This window comes from Odocoileus virginianus, chromosome 19 (genome assembly GCF_023699985.2).
Source record: "Odocoileus virginianus isolate 20LAN1187 ecotype Illinois chromosome 19, Ovbor_1.2, whole genome shotgun sequence".
Lineage (NCBI taxonomy): Eukaryota > Metazoa > Chordata > Mammalia > Artiodactyla > Cervidae > Odocoileus > Odocoileus virginianus.
Genome location: NC_069692.1, coordinates 45834994 through 45852017, shown reverse-complemented (window position 1 = coordinate 45852017; position 17024 = coordinate 45834994). Strand labels below are relative to the sequence as shown.

The 17024-nt window shown below is 49.7% G+C and overlaps 1 protein-coding gene across 3 annotated transcripts in view; it reads left to right on the top strand.

Moving 5' to 3' along the window:
* NT5E (5'-nucleotidase ecto) overlaps positions 1 to 17024 on the top strand; it is a 64838-nt gene that overhangs the window by 41880 nt on the left and 5934 nt on the right. For 2 of the 3 annotated variants that reach the window (XM_070450159.1, XM_020899383.2), the window contains 5 exons: positions 9760 to 9957; positions 10662 to 10816; positions 13435 to 13540; positions 14588 to 14737; positions 16063 to 16263. In XM_070450159.1, the coding sequence (XP_070306260.1) occupies positions 9760 to 9957; positions 10662 to 10816; positions 13435 to 13540; positions 14588 to 14737; positions 16063 to 16263 (810 nt within the window). Of the gene's footprint in view, positions 1 to 9759; positions 9958 to 10661; positions 10817 to 13434; positions 13541 to 14587; positions 14738 to 16062; positions 16264 to 16728; positions 16907 to 17024 lie in introns of all 3 variants that reach the window. The other variant, XM_020899384.2, reaches the window with a different exon arrangement.

The following is a 17024-nucleotide window of genomic DNA, read 5'->3' as shown; positions in this document are numbered from 1 at the left end:
TGTGGGGCCTGCGGGCACAGACTGGGGGGTCTGGGTCTGCCTGTTCTGGGAGAGCCTCACAGAAGACAGGTGGTTCTGGCTTATGACAGGAAGCTTGGCATGAGTGACTCCATCTTGGGACTGATCTGGTTATTTTACAACTTGAACTCTATATAGCTGTTAAAGTTTTTTTAAAAGGCACTATATAGACTCAATTTGAGAACCTGACCTAAATACACGAATGACCAAGTGTATCTTCTTCCTTGAGAAGATAAGGAACTGGGAGTGTGATGCTTTTTCCCAAGCAGCTGGGCTATGCCTCTCTCAGATCTCTTGTCCTCAGTTTATAAATTTCTCTCAGGCCTAGAAACTCGTAGGATTGTTGGTTTTGACGGCTCATGTGTAAGGACATTTCCAAATGCTCTGTCATGCCATGAAAGCAGAACTTCGGCTTCCTCACTAGAAGTCCTCTAGATTCTGAAATAAGCTAGATTCCATCCCAGTTCCCAGTTCATTTGCTCAGTGTGTCTGACTCTTTGCAACCCCAGGGACTGCAGCACGCCAGGCTTCCCTGTCCATCACCAACTCCTGGACCCTCCTCAAACTCATGTCCATTGAGTCAGTGAAGCCATCTAACCATCTCATCCTCTGTCATCCCCTTCTCCTCCTGCCCTCAAACTTTCCCAGCATCAGGGTCTTTTCAAATGAGTCAGTTCTTCACATCAGGTGGTCAGAGTATTGGAGTTTCAGCTTCAACATCAGTCCCTCCAATGAACACCCAGGACTGATCTCCTTTAGGATGGACTGGTTGGATCTCCTTGCAGTCCAAGGGACTCTCAAGAGTCTTCTCCAACACCACAGTTCAAAAGCATCAATTCTTCGGTGCTCAGTTTTCATTATGGTCCAACTCTCACATCCATACATGACTACTGGAAAAAATGTAGCTTTGACTAGATGGACATTTTTTGGCAAAGTAATGTCTCTGTTTTTTAATATTCTGTCTAGGTTGGTCATAGCTTTTCTTCCAAGGAGCAAGTGTCTTTAATTTCACGGCTGCAGTCACCATCTGCAGTGATTTTGAAACCCCAAAAAATAAAGTCTGTCACTATTTCCATTGTTTGCCCATCTATTTGCCATGAAGTGATGGGACCGAATGCCATGATCTTAGTTTTCTGAATGTTGAGTTTTAAACCAACATTGGAGAATTTTGAACATTGAGCTTGAAGAATTTTGAGCATTACGTTGCTAGCATGTGAACTGAAGTGAAGTCGCTCAGTTGTGTCCGACTGTTTGCGACCCCATGCACTGTAGCCCACCAGGCTCCTCTGTCCATGGGATTTTTCCAGGCAAGAGTACTGGAGTGGGTTGCCATTTCCTTCTCCAGGAGATCTTCCTGACCCAGGAATCGAACCCAGGCCCCTAGCCTGGTAGGCAGGTGCTTTACCATCTGAGCCAGCAGGGAAGTGAGATGAGTATAATTGCGTGGTGCTCTGAACAGTCTCTGGCTTTGCCTTTCTTTGGGATTGGAATGGAAACTGACCTTTTCCAGTCCTGTGACCACTGCTGAGTTTTCCATATTTGCCATCATAGTGAGTGCAGCACTTTTACAGCATCATCTTTCAGGATTTGAAATAGCTCAACTGGAATTCCCTCACCTCCACTAGCTTTGTTCATAGTAATGCTTCCTAAGGCCCACTTGACTTTGCACTCTAAGATGTCTGGCTGGAGGTGTGTGATCACACCATCGTGGTTATCTGGGTCATGAAGAACTTTTTTGTATAGTTCTTCTGTGTACTTCTATGGAGTCTTCTAGATTCCATATATGTGTGTTAATATATGGTGCTTGTTTTTTTGACTTACTTTACTCTGTATAAGAGACTCTAGGTTCATCCACCTCACTACAACAGACTCAAATTCATTCGTTTTTATAGCTGAGTAATATTCCATTGTATAAATGTACCACAGCTTCTCTATCTATTCGTCTGTCGATGGACACCTTGGTTGCTTCCATGTCCTGGCTATCGTATATAGTGTTGCAATGACACTGGGGTACATGTGTCTTTAGAATTGTGGTTTTCTCAGGGCACATGCCCAGCGGTGGGATCGCTGCGTCTGGACTCTGTGTTTTAACAGGCCACAGTGATAGAACCAGAGATTGTGGTTTTCTCAGGGCACATGCCCAGTGGTGGGATCGCTGCGTCTGGACTCTGTGTTTTAACAGGCCACAGTGATAGAACCAGAGATTGTGGTTTCCTCGGGCACATGCCCAGTGGTGGGATTGCTGCGTCTGGACTCTGTGTTTTAACAGGCCACAGTGATAGAACCAGAGGACAGCTGTGTTGCTAGGAGTTTGTTTTTAATTTTCATATACAACACTGTTCTATAGTGTAAAAAAAAAAGAATTCTGGTATCTGAATAGCACAGATAAACCTATTTGCAAAGCAGAAATAGAAACATAGACATTAAGAACAAACACATGGACCCCAAGGAGGGGAGAGGGGGTTGGGATAAACTGGGAGACTGGGATTGACATTCACACGCTGTTATGGACAGAACAGGTAACTAGTGAGAGCCTGCTTGTCACAGGGAACGCTCCTCGGTGCTCTGTGGTGACTTAAATGAAAAGGAAATCCAGAAAAGGGGGGATGCATGTGTACGTGTGGCCGATTCACTTTGCTGCACCGCAGATACTAACGCAGCACAGCAGAGCAGCTACAAAAGTGAGAGCCCCTCAGTCGTCTCCGACTCTTTGCAGCCCCGTGAAGTGTACCATCCATGGACTTCTCCAGGCCAGAACACTGGGGTGGGTAGCCTTTCCCTTCTCCAGGGATCTTCCCAACCCAGGGATCAAACTGGGGTCTCCTGCATTGCAGGCAGATCCTTTACCAACTGAGCTATCAGGGAAGCAACTATAATCCAATAAAATTTTTTAAAAAAAGAATGCTGGTATCTGGACGGATACTTGGCCGTGACTTAATCTCCTGTGAAGAGAAGAGGGTGGCGGACAGGAGGGGTGTCACTCCATCCCCGCTGTATCCCACTGAGCAGCCTTTGCCCCACAAGGTGAAGCCAAGCCCTCGGGCCTGGCCCCGTAGTGCAGTGCAGCTCACCAGGGCTTGTTGGAGCCTGGAGACGTTTACTGAGTGAGCGAGCGAGCAAGCGTATGAGCCCCTTCCCGCCCTGCCGAGCTCCTGTAATTGCCCCAGCCGGTCGGGCCCGGGTACAGGCACACAGTCTAGCTCAGACTTCAGGGGGTTTGTGCCCACTCTGGGTACCACTCAGAGATGCATCATCTCTTTAGACCTCCAGGTGGTCACTGAATGTCTAAGAGCAAGAATGTGGGCAGGAAAGCAAAGCATGTACCACACAGATGGACACGGCCCAGATATGGAGACTGTTGGTGGCCTCTCGAGTCTCTGGAGGAGATGTGACAGCAGGTGTGTCGGGGCCAGGTGCGGAGGTGACTCACCTCTCTGGTTGCAGAGCGCTTTCTGACAGCGGCTGGCCTGAGGCCCGACCACAGAGCGCTTCTTGGCCCACCCACTTCTTGGCGTGCAATGCCAGGAGATCCCCAGCATGCAGAAGATGCTCATAGCTTAAAAAAACTAAACCCTGTTGGTTTCAACCACTGATCAAATCTCTTATTTTACAAATACAGGAAATACAGTTAGGTCCCAGGAACTAAGAGTCTCTCCCAAGGTTACCAGATTGAAAGGGAGCTGCACCCAAACGTGTTCTCTCAACAAGCAGCTCATTCTGCTTTACAAGCCCCACCCAGCTTGTTGAGTTGGGACCTGGAGCTTGACTCCCCTTGACATATGGATTCCTCCACAGGAAGGGTATATACATCTTGTCTGATCTGAAAAAGAGCTGGCTAAACTACTTAATCATAATCATTCAACCTGCTCTGTGCTGGGCCAACCCCTGTGCCCTTATGGAACTTACTATCTTAAAAGGGATACTGACGCTTAGCAGATTTTTTTTTAAGTATGCAAAGAAATCAATCATATATAATTACAAAGCATGCTGTGAAGAAAGAAGTCCATGATGCTGGGCGTGCAGGTGTAGGAGGACCTGACCACGTCTGGGGAATCGTCAGAGAGTGTCCTGAGGAACTGACATTTAGGCTAAGATCAGAAAAATGTCCAGGAGGTAACTTGGTAACTAATTATCACTAACCTTTATTGAGCATTTGCCTGAGTCAGGCTTCATACGCTTCATTAACTTCTTAAATCCTCCCAGGAACCCTCCAAATCAGGTATTGTTACATTCTCCATTTTACAGATGAATAAACTCAAGCAAAAAAGGGAAATAATTCACCCGTGGGCCTCTGGTTCTGAGTCTTGCTCTATGTTTGTGGCTGTGGAGGTGGGTGTGGTGTGAGAATGGGAGAAGCTGAGGTTGCAGGGCAGAAGGTCCGCGTGGAGCCTATCTCTCGTGGCCTCAGCCTGCAGCAGCTGGAAGTGGGGCTTTGGTTCCTGGCCAGAGATCCAGTCAGGTTGCAGCTATGAGAACACCAAATCCTAGCCACTAGACTAGTGGTCAGTGACAGGAACCTGGCCCTTCAGCTTTGCAGAAAGTTCCCACAGAGAAGGAAAGTAGTGAAACAAATAAAGCACTTATGAAAAGGAAAAAAGAGTACTGCGCATGTGGATAGACACATGGATAGACTCAGAGTCAATCCCTCGTGGTAACTCGAATTACTTACATGAGGCATTTCTGCTGGGTTTCCGTCGATTTGCCTGGTTCAGAGTTCATATTTGGTGTATCTCAGGATCCCCCCATATGTGTACATGCATCTCTTAGCCAAGGTGGATTCTACCAAAGAAGCCTGTGGGTGTTAGTGTCACTTAGCATCACTCCCCTTTTCACCTCCCAGGAGTCTTCCTACACATATGTAGTCAGGAAGGTCTTCTCACTCCTGGAATGAGAAATAACGTGGTCTTTTTCTTCTATTTGGGCAGGGCTTAGCCTCTTCTTCTGATTGTCCTGCTATTTTCATCTTGGAATATCTGCCCTGGGGGTGATGGGGGTGGGCGTCTACCTCCTGCCCCAGAGCAGGGCCACCCATCGTGTAGGTCTGGTAGGTTACGATGTTCATGACAAAAGTGATAGTGCTGCTACGAACCGAATCTGGGCCTGCTCGCCCCACCATGCAGAAAAGCCTATCTACTAACATCAGGCTGTAGGGAGAGAAAATACAGCATGCGTTTGCCAGGTGCCAAGCAAGGAGGATGGGTAACTTGTGTTCAAAAGACCCACACTCTCCAGTGGCTTTTGGGGGACAATTTTTAAAGGCAGTTTTGGGGGTAAGAGTTACAGCTGGTGGACCTTCTTCTGATTGGTGGTAGTGAGGTAACAGTGTGACATTTCAGGAATCGTAATCATCAGTCTTCTGGTTCTAATCGGTCTGGGCTCTGCATGCCTGTGGTCAGCATAGAGTCGCCATCCTCCACCAGGATGAGGGTGGAGTGAACAACTCAAAGCTATATGTCAGATTGTTGTGTACGTCCCTTGTGGAGAAACGAGGATTCCATTCCCCACACACACTGGATTATTATTTTTAAGCTCTCGTTCCTTTGCTTGCTTATTTTCCCTTTGTTTCTTCAGCCCCCTACTTCCATAATTAGTAACTGCTTGAGTCTTTGGAGCCCAGGGAAAGTCTAGGAGCCTAAAGTCTTTTTCCACAAAAAAGAAATAGGGGACAGGGAGGGACTTTTGTACCTGGGAGGGCGCTGCAGGTTCCTGCTCAGTTTTGCTGTTCTCCCTGAGGCCAGTGATAGACGGCATCGTCCACTCAGGAGACATGAGTCTGAGCAAACTCCAGGAGCTAGTGAAGGACAGGGAAGCCTGGTGTGCTGCAGTCCACGGGGTGGCAGAGAGTCGGACATGACTTAGTGACTGAACAACAACTAAGGCCGTAGGAAATATGTTAAACCAGGGAGTGCATGATCATATTTGTGTTTAGAAAGATCACTCAGGCTGTTTTGGGGAAACTGGAGCAGAAAGAGAAAAAGAAGAGATAGATATATAGACACCAGTTAGGAGGCTGCGCAGGGGCCCAGGGACAAGATAATGGTGACCAAAGTGTGACTCTTCTGAGATGTTGAGGGGTAAACAGATGAAAGCAAGCACTTCCCAGTCATTTAAAAGAGAGACCCAAGTCCCCTAGAAGCACTGCTGTGAAATATGCAAATTACCAAGTACTTCAATCCAGTCCTTTTATAGGAATACTGGAAGTCCTTGGGGCTTCCCTGGTAGCTCAGTTGGTAAAGAATCCGCCTGCAATGCAGGAGAGCCAGTTCAATTCCTGGGTCGGGAAGATTCCCTGGAGAAGGGACAGGCTGCCCACTCCAGTGTTCTTGGGCTTCCTGGCTGACTCAGCTGCCGGCAATGTGGGAGACCTGGGTTCGATCCCTGGGTTGGGAAGATTCGCTGGAGAAGGGAAAGACTATCTACTCCAGTATTTTGGCCTGGAGACTTCTATGGACTGTATAGTCCATGGGGCCACAAAGAGTTGAACATGACTGAGCGACTTTCACTTTCACTTTGGAAGTTCTTAGACCAGTGCCATTATACATTAAAATCATCACATGGACCGCCTCAAACATTCTACAATTCATTCAGCCAGGACTTCCCCAGAGGTCCAGTGATAAGACTTCACTTTGTAATGTAGGGAGTGTGGGTTCAATTCGTGGTCAGGGAGCTAAGAGTCCACATGCCTCGTGGCCAAAAAAAACAAAACATAAAACAGAAGCAGTATGGTAACAAATTCAATAAAGATTTTCAAAATAAACAATTCATTCAGCCAAGTGAAAACTATGCTGAAGGCCTGCTCCCTGGCATCTCTGTGACATGATCTGTCCTCTGGACCAGCAGAGGTGCTTGTCAAGGCCAGCGCTGGGACCCCCACGTCGCCCTCAGGGGCTGCTCCCTCGCTGTGCTGGGACGTGCCCGGTGACCAGGGGAAAATGTGACACCTCCCACCTCCTCGGGCTTGCTCCCAGGATTATTTGTTTGCCAAATGGCTGAAATAGAGTTCTGGTAAACCATTTCTTCCCCGCCAAGAGGACACGCTGGGCTCTAAAGACATGTGTGGCTCCGTGTGTGGAGAGAGTATTTGGTGCCTGAGCATCTTTGGCTGAATAGAGAGCTGTGGAAACTGTGAACAGTTTCCCTGGACTGCATTTCTCTGCCAGCGGTTTTCTGGGGTTGATGAGTGGAGGGGAGGCAGAGTTGTGGAGAAGGCTGACCTGAGCGAAACTAGACTGGCTGTTGCCTCAGCTGCAGGAAGCGTTCTCCTGGTTCCTAATGAGATCCATATAAGGTGAAGCTGACACGTCATTTGTTCTAACAAGGCCCATCAAGGCCTTTCAAGAACTGGAGAAATTTCCCTGTCCTGCAGGAGCTGGGGGTTGGTGGCTCCTATTTCTAAAGAGCAAGCTGACCCGATAAGACATCTGACCGAATAGTAACGATTCCAAATTTTACATTCTGTTTAAATTCAGATATATTTATGGAAGGCAGAAAAACAGAGGCTGAAACAGTCAGGCTTTCCCTTCTCGGGCTTCCGGGAATCTGCTCGACTCCTTTATGAAACAGGCCAAGTGCCTTTTCCTCCGGGATGGGGTGTTCTGCGCCACCTCGTGGACATAGTGGGAGCTGCACTTTGCCAAGGTTCTCCGTGCTCAGAGGAGGAACCCTCCCCAGCTGGGGGGGGCTGCTACACCCCCTTCCTCTGAAGTAAAAAGCAGGCTCCAAGCTTGTCCAAAAAAGGACCACCACGGAACCGATTGCGGATGGTGTGAGCATTAACCTTCCTTGCTATTCTGCAATGCCTCCAACCATCTACAACAGTCCTAGCCACCATCTGTCGTGATCTGTGCAAATGGAGATGGGACATGGCCTGCTCTGGATCTCAAGTCAGGTGCTTTTGTAAAAATAAAGTTCCAAGGCTTTTTTCTTTTTCCAGGGGAAGCAAGAAAATGGGAAATTAATACTGGCAGCAGCTAGTTCTGCTTGTGGAATGTTGGTATTTGCAGCATGTCTGCTCTGTGATTACTGAGGACAAGAGCAAAAGCAGCCCTGGGTTTTCCATAAAACATTCAGCCCAGCTTGTCCTCAGTGAAGAGCGAAGCCCAGACGCAGCGTGGAGCACAAAGGCGCAGCCCCTAGGCTCGCGCTTGCTTTGGGCGGTGGCCTTTGGAAACCAGCTCTCACAGGCTTCTGGAAACAGCACAGCGTGGGCTGTGTTGGGCGGTGGAGAGCACAGACACTGCCGCGCCTCGCAGTCCTGTTTGCAGCCCGCCCTCCCTCACAGACCAGCTGCGTGACCCAGACACGAGGCCTGGACACCCCGTACACAGCGGGGTCAGCGACAGGAGCTGCCTCGTGGGGTGCCTGGGGGTTAAACTAGATCTAGTCCAGGACTGGCTCCTGGCTGGCTCTCGTAACTGGTCCAGTGAGCAGCCAACACGAGCTGAGGTTTCCCGGGCCCTCTGTGAACATCTAATAGGAAGCACTGGTGGTGGGTGTGTGGAGGCAGGTGACAGAATCAGTGGTAGGTCAAGGGTATCTGTTAATGAAACAGATACCTGTCTCTGACTCGAGACAGCCCAAATGAGGTCCTGGTCTCTCTGGAGGTGGGATGGGAAGTGCAGGGTGCCCACAGGTTGCGGCTGCAGAACTGAAACATGCCAGGTGAGGAGATCAGAGACCAGGGCTCGGGATCACGCTGCCCGGGCTCCCACCCTCACATGGGCCCGTGTCTAGGAGGCAGTGCTGGGGCGGGTCTCAGGTTCTCCCAGGGCTCCCCTTGGAGACAGAATTCAGAACTTAGCGGGTCTGTGGTCTGGCTGGGGTGGGTGGTGTGTGCGCTGGTCAGCTCCCGGCATGAGTGTGGCCATTCCACAGGGCACCAAGGGGACACAGAACTCAGCAACAAAACCTAGGGACGGCCCTTTGTCATTTTTTTTTAATTAAAGTATAGTTGATTTACCATGTTAATTTCTTGTCATCTCCATTAAAGAGTCTAAGCTCTGAATGTGTCTCAAGTTTCCAAGAGATTGCCATCCTCTCATAAGGGAAAGAAATACACATTTAATGAGTTTCTACTGTGTCCCAGGCATTACGCAAGGGAGATTGGATGTTTCATCCTTGCAACAGCCCCAGGAATTGTTATTTTGCCCATTGTACAGGTGGGGAAGGGTTTCCCTGATGGCACAGTGGATAAAGAATGCCTGCAATGTAGGAGATACGGGAGATGCAGGTTTGACCTGGAGTGAGCAGGCTACTCACTCCAGTATTCTTGCCTAGAGAATTCCATGGACAAAGGAGCCTGGTGGGCTACAGTCCATAGGGTCACAAAGAGTTGGACAAGACTGAGCAACTAAACAACCGACAGGTGGGAAAACTGAAGCTCAGGGAAGTGGAGTGACTTGGCTGTTCCGCCTGCTTGGGGAGTGGAGCCGGATCAGGAGAGAGGCAGGAGAGCTCAGCAGCGTTGTATTTTTGTGGGCCCCCAGCACCGGGCATTGTGCCCTGGACTTAGGAAGAGTTTAGCAAATGTCTGCTGGGTTGAGAATGGGAGGATTCATGTGCCAAAAGGGCATTCAGAAACTGGGGCAGATGCCCAAGCCAGGCTCTGAAAGACCAGCTGTGTAGAGCAGCAGCTGGGGAATCATTGGTTCAGAATTTGCAGTCACCTGGATGGTGGCCTGCGGGCCCACAGCCAGCTGTGAACAAGGCCTGAGTTGATCAGCTCTGGGTCTTTCATTGCAGGCAATCCACCTTCCAAAGAGGTGCCAGCAGGACAGTACCCATTCATAGTCACTTCTGATGATGGACGGAAGGTTCCCGTGGTCCAGGCCTATGCTTTTGGCAAATACCTAGGCTATTTGAAGGTTGAGTTTGATGAAAAAGGAAATGTTGTCACTTCACATGGAAATCCCATTCTTCTCAACAGCAGCATCCCAGAAGGTATGTGAAATTCAGGGCAGTGATCCACCAATCCCAAGATTAGATGGCTGGATTGTGTTTTTTTGTTTTGTTAATGTTTCAGGACAATGTTTCTGAAGAAGTGCATTTCTTCCTTGAGTTTACCCTACCATCTTCTTGGATAAGGAGATTTAAAACACACCCAAATTTCAGAAGTCCCCATGGGCTTCTCCAAGTTCTCTCAGCACCAGACACTGTCACTGCTTGTTGTGCTTTATTCAGCTCTACCCTGGCACAGGAGAGCCACTCAGCGCAAGTCCCAGAGGAGAGCTGGGGGAGACCTGGGTTCAGATAGGGAAGGACTGGTGATCAGGGGCCCTGGAGAGTCAGGGCTCCCAACAGCCAGAGGGAGGGGCCAGGGCCCCGTAGCAGGACCTCTGACCCCTTTACCTGCCAAGTGTGAGCATCACCATTGCCCCCATCTACACCACGAATGCTATCCCCGGTGGGCCAGCAGGTAGTCAGACGTGATGAGTTGATTTTGGTTCACTTGGCATTTTAAGATCCAAGCAGGACCTTATTTCCAGGAAACAGAACAGACATTCCTAAGGAAATTTCCTGGTCAAAAACCAAAATGTACACAAATATGGTGAAGAACTGTAGACTCACACCAGGTTAGCTGAATGACATTTAAGCCAGTGTGAGATCTGCTTTAACTGCAGGCTGATTTGTTTGTTTTCTTCTAGATCCAAATATAAAAGCAGATATTAACAAATGGCGGGTAAAATTAGATAACTATTCGACCCAGGAATTGGGGAAAACAATTGTCTACCTGGATGGCACCACTCAGTCATGCCGCTTTCGAGAATGCAACCTCGGCAACCTCATTTGTGATGCTATGGTGAGTGGCTCCCAGAAGAGCAGGGACCACGCCAGGGAGGGCGCAGGAGAGACGGGGGGAGGGAGGGAGGGCGCGGGAGATGGAAGGAGGCGGGGAGGGTGTGAGCACAAGCTGACAGCTGCAGAACTGAAGACTTCCAAAGATTAACGCCCACATGGGTAACTCAGGAGGACCTGCCGCACAGCGCAGGGCGCCGGTGCTCTGCGGTGACCTCCGTGGGGAGGAAATCCAAAAAGGGGATGTGGCTGATCCACTCTGCTGCAAGCAGAAACTAACGGAACATTACAAGCAACTGTACTCCAATAAAAATGCTTTTTAAAACTTAATGCCCAGATAAAAGCTTGGTGTGGATTCACACTGAGTACTTTGGGAAGGTGCCTGAACCACACCAGTGGACCATCCCGGTTTTGTAGAAAGTTTTCACTTTTATCTCAGGTTCAAGAGGTTTGCTAACAAAATAAGCCACTTGTTATATACAAATAAATAATACAAACATTTATTAGAGAATTATCTAGCTTACTTTCAATATACTAACATTAAAAGAAAAGAGAAATAGGAACAGCAGAGGATACATCACCAAATTGGGCTTTGACTAACAAATAGACAAACAGTGCTGGGAAGTCCCCTGACATAGCATATCTGGAGTTCCAACTGGGAAAAGGTCCAAGGCAGCATTTCTGCTCTGTGGCTGAGACTTCAGAGACTGCAGTTTGGGGTTCCCACTCACAATCCCAAGGCTGCAAACCATCATCAGTCTGCAAGCAAACCTGTAGCCATGGTATCATGTTGATCTTTTTAATGTAGGTTACATAGGTCTTGGAAAAGACCCTGATGCTGGGAAAGATTGAAGGCAGGAGGAGAAGGGAGCTACAGACGATGAGATGGTTGGATGACATCATCGACTCAATGTACATGAGTTTAAGCAAACTCCAAGAGATAGCAAAGGACGGGGAAGCCAGGCGAGCTGCAGTCCATGGGGTTGCAAAGAGTCAGACACGACTGAGCGTCTGAACAACAACCACCTTTTTTACAATGCTGTTTGCTCTGTTCTGCGAATCTTGGAATGTTGTTAAGTCCCAGTTGATTGGTCCTGGTTGGCCAGATGGCTCAGCAAATCCAAAGACCCTCCCTCTGTCTATCTATAGTGGCTCTCAGCCAACCCTCACAGCAGGCATGGCTGACACAGCAGCATGCAGGGCAGTGTCCAGGCAGGTTAGAAGCAAGGTCAGAGGCCTGCTCCACTTAGTCTCCGAGGCCTAAACAAGACTGTTAACCTCTTTATTGCTGGACGAGAGTGAAGCTGTTATTTTGAGGTGCTCATCTTAAGCGTCTGAATTTTGGATGTGGCTTTCCTTTTGTAAGATGACCTGACTCCACAAACTCTGCTTCTCTGAAGATGTGGACATAGTAGATAAAACACTTTTGCTTGGGCCTAACAAGGCCAGACTACGTTTCCCTGGTCTGTCTCCTCTTGGCCCTGAGAACTTGGTCTTGTGGGAACAGCCTTCAGGAGCGGCGAACGATGACATGTAGTTATCGTGAGGATAGTAAGTCCCATGGTGAGTGAGATCTCACACCCAAAGCGGCCCTCCATCCACCTGTCTGCAGGCAGCCCCCCAGGGCCCACGCCAAGCTGAGGTCTCAGGGTCAAGCTCACCACGCCCAGGGGAACCCAAGGGCCTTTGTGCGCAGCTCCGTGCCTGGCACTTAGGATGAAGCCACCCTCGATTAAAGTCTGCCGAGTGCTGATTCATGTTGGTGTACGGCAGAAACCAACGCAATATTGTAATGCAATTATCCGTCAGTTAAAAATAACTAAAGAAGAAGCCTGCCACGTGAATGACAGCACTCACACTCCCCAAGGCAGGGTCAGCGCTGGCTCCTGAGCGCCACGCGATCCAGGCGAGACAAGCAGCTCGGAGAAGCCGGAGTGTGATTGTGTGGAGCAGGTGTGCAAGGAGACACAGTGCTCACCGCACCCGAAGAGGAGGCCCTCCCCCGTGTCGGGAACACTGCCGCCGGCTGTCCTCCTGGCCGAGACCCCGTGTCTCCCTCACCTCCTCCACTATCCTATTTTTTCAAATGAGAATTTATTCATTTCTTGTCACTAAACACATATTATGTTAAAAAAAAAAAAAAAAGACTGGAACTCTGTCTCAGGGGCTGTCTCTGTGTCTCCAAAATTGCCAGCTTGGGAACTGGCTGAGGACCTAGACCAGGATGCCAGGATTCTTGGTGGCCTGAGGTCTAGAGCTGAAAGGGTTCTGGGCTCTGCCCTCAGGAGCAAGTGTGGGGCCTGCCCTGAGGGAGCAGCCCGATGAGCCACTCTGCACAGGGGCCCCCAACCTTTGCTGGGGGTGGGGGGGGGTGGGCTTTGCTCAGGGCCCCTGCTCTGGGGATGCAGGGTCTTAGGAGAGGGTCTCAGAGCTGCTGGCTGCTCAGAGTCTGACCTGGGACTGGTCACAGTCTCTCATTGTTGCTTCTCAGATCATAAAGCTAGTTTTGACAATTGAGAGAGCTCTGGGCACACAGGGGCAGAAGAAAAGCAGCTTCATTTCTGGAAACGGACCCTCAGAAGGCCCAGGATAACGAGTGTAAATTTCCTGCCACTGTTGCAGATTAACAACAACCTGAGACACCCGGATGAGATGTCCTGGAACCATGTGTCCATGTGCATTTTAAATGGCGGTGGCATCCGGTCGCCCATTGACGAGCGGAACAATGGTATGCTCCGGGGCCCTGGCCTCAGCTCTCTGTCTGACCAGCTCCCCAAACCTGGCCATGGGCAGCCTTAGCTCCTCTGTGCTGCCAGCCACAGCCCACGGTGCCAGGCCCCTCAGCTTGGGCTAGCTGCCACTCACATCAGTGCCCCACCCAAAGGGCACACGCGCACATGTATTCTCGGATGCATGTGCACAGAGGGGGCAGTTAGCCTTCGTGGAACCAAGCTTTACCTAAACTTCTGACTTGGGACTTGCCTGGTGGTCCAGTGGTTAAGACTCTGCACTTACAACGCAGGGGGCATGGGTTCAATCCCTGGTCTGGCAACTACGATCCCACATGCTGTGCGGTACAACCAAAAATTTAAAAAAAAAAAAAAAAAAACTTCTGACTCACATGAATCATTGACTGATTTATGCAAAATAGTGACAGCTGCCACCTGGATATCTGGAAAGAGGAGGACAAAACTGCCAACCTCAAGCCCTGGACAAAACAGCTAGACAACTTCCTTTAGTGCATTTGCAGATATCCTGAATTATAGCACATAGTAAAACCAGCCAACCAGACAGATATTCAAGACACTCCTGTCATCTTCCCTGCGTACATGCATGCTAAGTCGCTTCCGTCGAGTCCGACTCTGTGAGACCCTATGGACTGTAGCCCACCAGGCTCCTCTGTCCATGGGATTCTCCAGGCAAGAATACTGGGGTGGGTTGTCATGGCCTCATCCAGGGGATCTTCCTGACCCAGGGATCAAACCCAGGCCTCCCATGTCTCCTGCCTTGGCAGGCAGGTTCTTCACCACTGACCCACCAGGGAAGCCCTAGTCATCTTCCCTGATAAGCTGTCAACACAGTCTCAGCAGAGGAGGGCACGGCCAGGGGCCTCCTGATCCCCGTCTTCCCGAGCATCAGGATCACTCAGACTCAGCTACGCTGTCCTCAGAGCCTCCGCGTGGCCCCGTCTCCTTTTCCTCCTCTGCGGGTCCTGAACGACACTGGGCTTGTTCGCGAGCCGTTTCCCCTCTGGGCTCACTGTGACTATCCTCAGGCACGATCACCTGGGAGAATCTGGCTGCTGTCTTGCCCTTTGGAGGCACCTTTGACCTGGTCCAGCTAAAAGGCTCCACCCTGAAGGCGGCCTTCGAGCACAGCGTGCACCGCTACGGCCAGGCCACGGGCGAGTTTCTGCAGGTGGGAGGTAAGTCACCTTCCAAGGCGAGGGGAGGCTTCCTGCTGGTTGGCTTAGCTCTCCCCTCACCAGGACCTCCCAGCCAGGCTTATTTGGGCTTCACAAACCCAACACCAAGTGTACAGTCTTTCAGTGGCTGTGGACTCCCAGACCACAGAGAACAGGTTGAGGTCAAAGCCCCAAGGCCCTGAAAATAAGCGATATTTGCCAAGTCTGATTTGGACATCAGACGATCTTCTCTGCAGGAGCTGGCACTCCGAGTCTAAGCAGGTCAGCTGTCTTGAGGTCTAGTTTCTATTAAAACCTTAGTTGCTTAAACATTCAATATTCTTTGTAAAAACAAAACAAAACCTTTCTGTTCTACCGCCCAGTAATTGTCTGGAAGCATGCAGAGGTTCAAGGGAATGCAATGTCCAATCACTATTAATAAAGACGATTTCTGCGAGGGGCAGCCAGGATAAGACATTGGAACCAGGTTCTAGTTCCACTGGGACCTGGGGCAAGTCTTCATTCAGCCTCTCAGAGAACAGTGAGAAAATGTGCCTGCTCATCTTATGGATTGCCATGAAAGTGGAAGGAAAATAAATGCTTCCCAAATTGTTAAGGACTTCTAAAGTGCTTTTGTCAATCACTGACTCCACAGTCCAGTGAGTTAAACTTAACATGAATAATCTTAATTGACTCTGACACCATAGTCTGACCTCACTGTTTTTGTACTATAGACGGTAGACCCCACTGAGAGGTCTGACTGCTTTTCAAGTCTTCCCCTTTCTGGGAAGTCCCAGAGCACCCCACTGCTGGGACTGAGGGGCTGCAGAGGGTGCTGGGGTCCCACCCGGTGCCCGTAGGGTTGCCCAGATATTCTGCATTTTCCAGGAGAGTGCAGAGGGAACCGAGAGAGGCACTGTGCTGGGTAGTTGCATGTTTCGCAAGTCGCCCAGGCCAAATTATTAACTATTTATTGGTCAGCAAAGTGGTAAACATCCTGTACCTCTCACCTGCTCCTCATTTTCCAAACTCACTGAACCAAGTTGCTGGACCAATTAATTCATGATTCTAAAAGGGTGTGGTTTCTCCCTGCAGGGGCCCCGACTGCCCACCCTGAAAGCCAGTTTCCCTCCCAGGGGTTCTCAGGTCTACCAGAAAGGATAAACTTAACCAGATACGGTAGCTGCAACGTCACTTCAGCTCTCAGCTCTCTTGCTGAAATCTTGCTCAAACTAAATGAAAACTAAGCCGCTGCCCCCAACTCCAGATTTGGGCCAAAATCTTTCTTAGAAAACAAAAATTTTCCTTTGGATCCAGTGAAGACTACAGCCTCATTTCTTTTCTAGGAATTCACGTGGTGTACGACATTTCCCGAAAACCCGGGGACAGGGTGGTCAAGTTAGAGGTTCTTTGCACCCAGTGTCGTGTGCCCAGTTATGAGCCTCTCAGAATGGATAAGGTGTACAGGGTGATCCTCCCGAGCTTCCTTGTCGGAGGTGGAGACGGATTCCGGATGATAAAAGATGAAGTGATAAAACACGACTCTGGTAAGCACAAGTGTCTCTTCCCCTCCCTAACCCAAAGGTACCCAAGACCAGAACAGATCCCAAGAGGGGAGCATTCCACGAGGACACCAGGAGGGCAGAGCCAGAAACTGGACCTGCCCTTACACCGTTAGCGCGCTCCCACTTTGTGAGGAAACAGCCTAGGGCAGTAGAGTCCTGCCCCTCCCCAGCACTCAACCCATCCAGCCACGCCCAGGGAAAAAGTATTTTTACATAAAAAGTGTTTTAAAACTTTTAAAGTGCAGCTAAGCAGCTATTATATTGTGAAATAGAAATGTGTTGCACTTTTAGGTTGGATGTAGGAAACCATATTAAATCATCTCAACTTTTGTTTATTTTGCGTGCGTTGGGTCTTTGTTGCTTTGCTGGGGCTTTTTCCGTTGCACCAGCGGGGGCTGCTCCTGCTGCGGCGCGCACGCCTCTCACTTGGCGGTTTTCCTGTTGCAGGGCACAGGCTCCAAAGCAGAGGCTCGGTGCTTGTGATGCTCCGCTGTGTGTGGGATCTTGCCAGAGCAGGGACTGGATCCATGTTTCCTGCGTTGGCAGACAGTTTCTTATCTACTGCACCACCAGGGAAGTCCCCAAATCACCTTTCTTGAAGAAGCTTTTGGTGTGAAGAGGTCAGGTAGGCAGGGATGGGCTATGCCCGCCCCCGCTCCGCTCAGCACAATGTGTTGGTGAAGCACATTATAGAAACCACCAACTTGACCCCAGGCGGGGGTCATTATACCCCAGCCTCAATG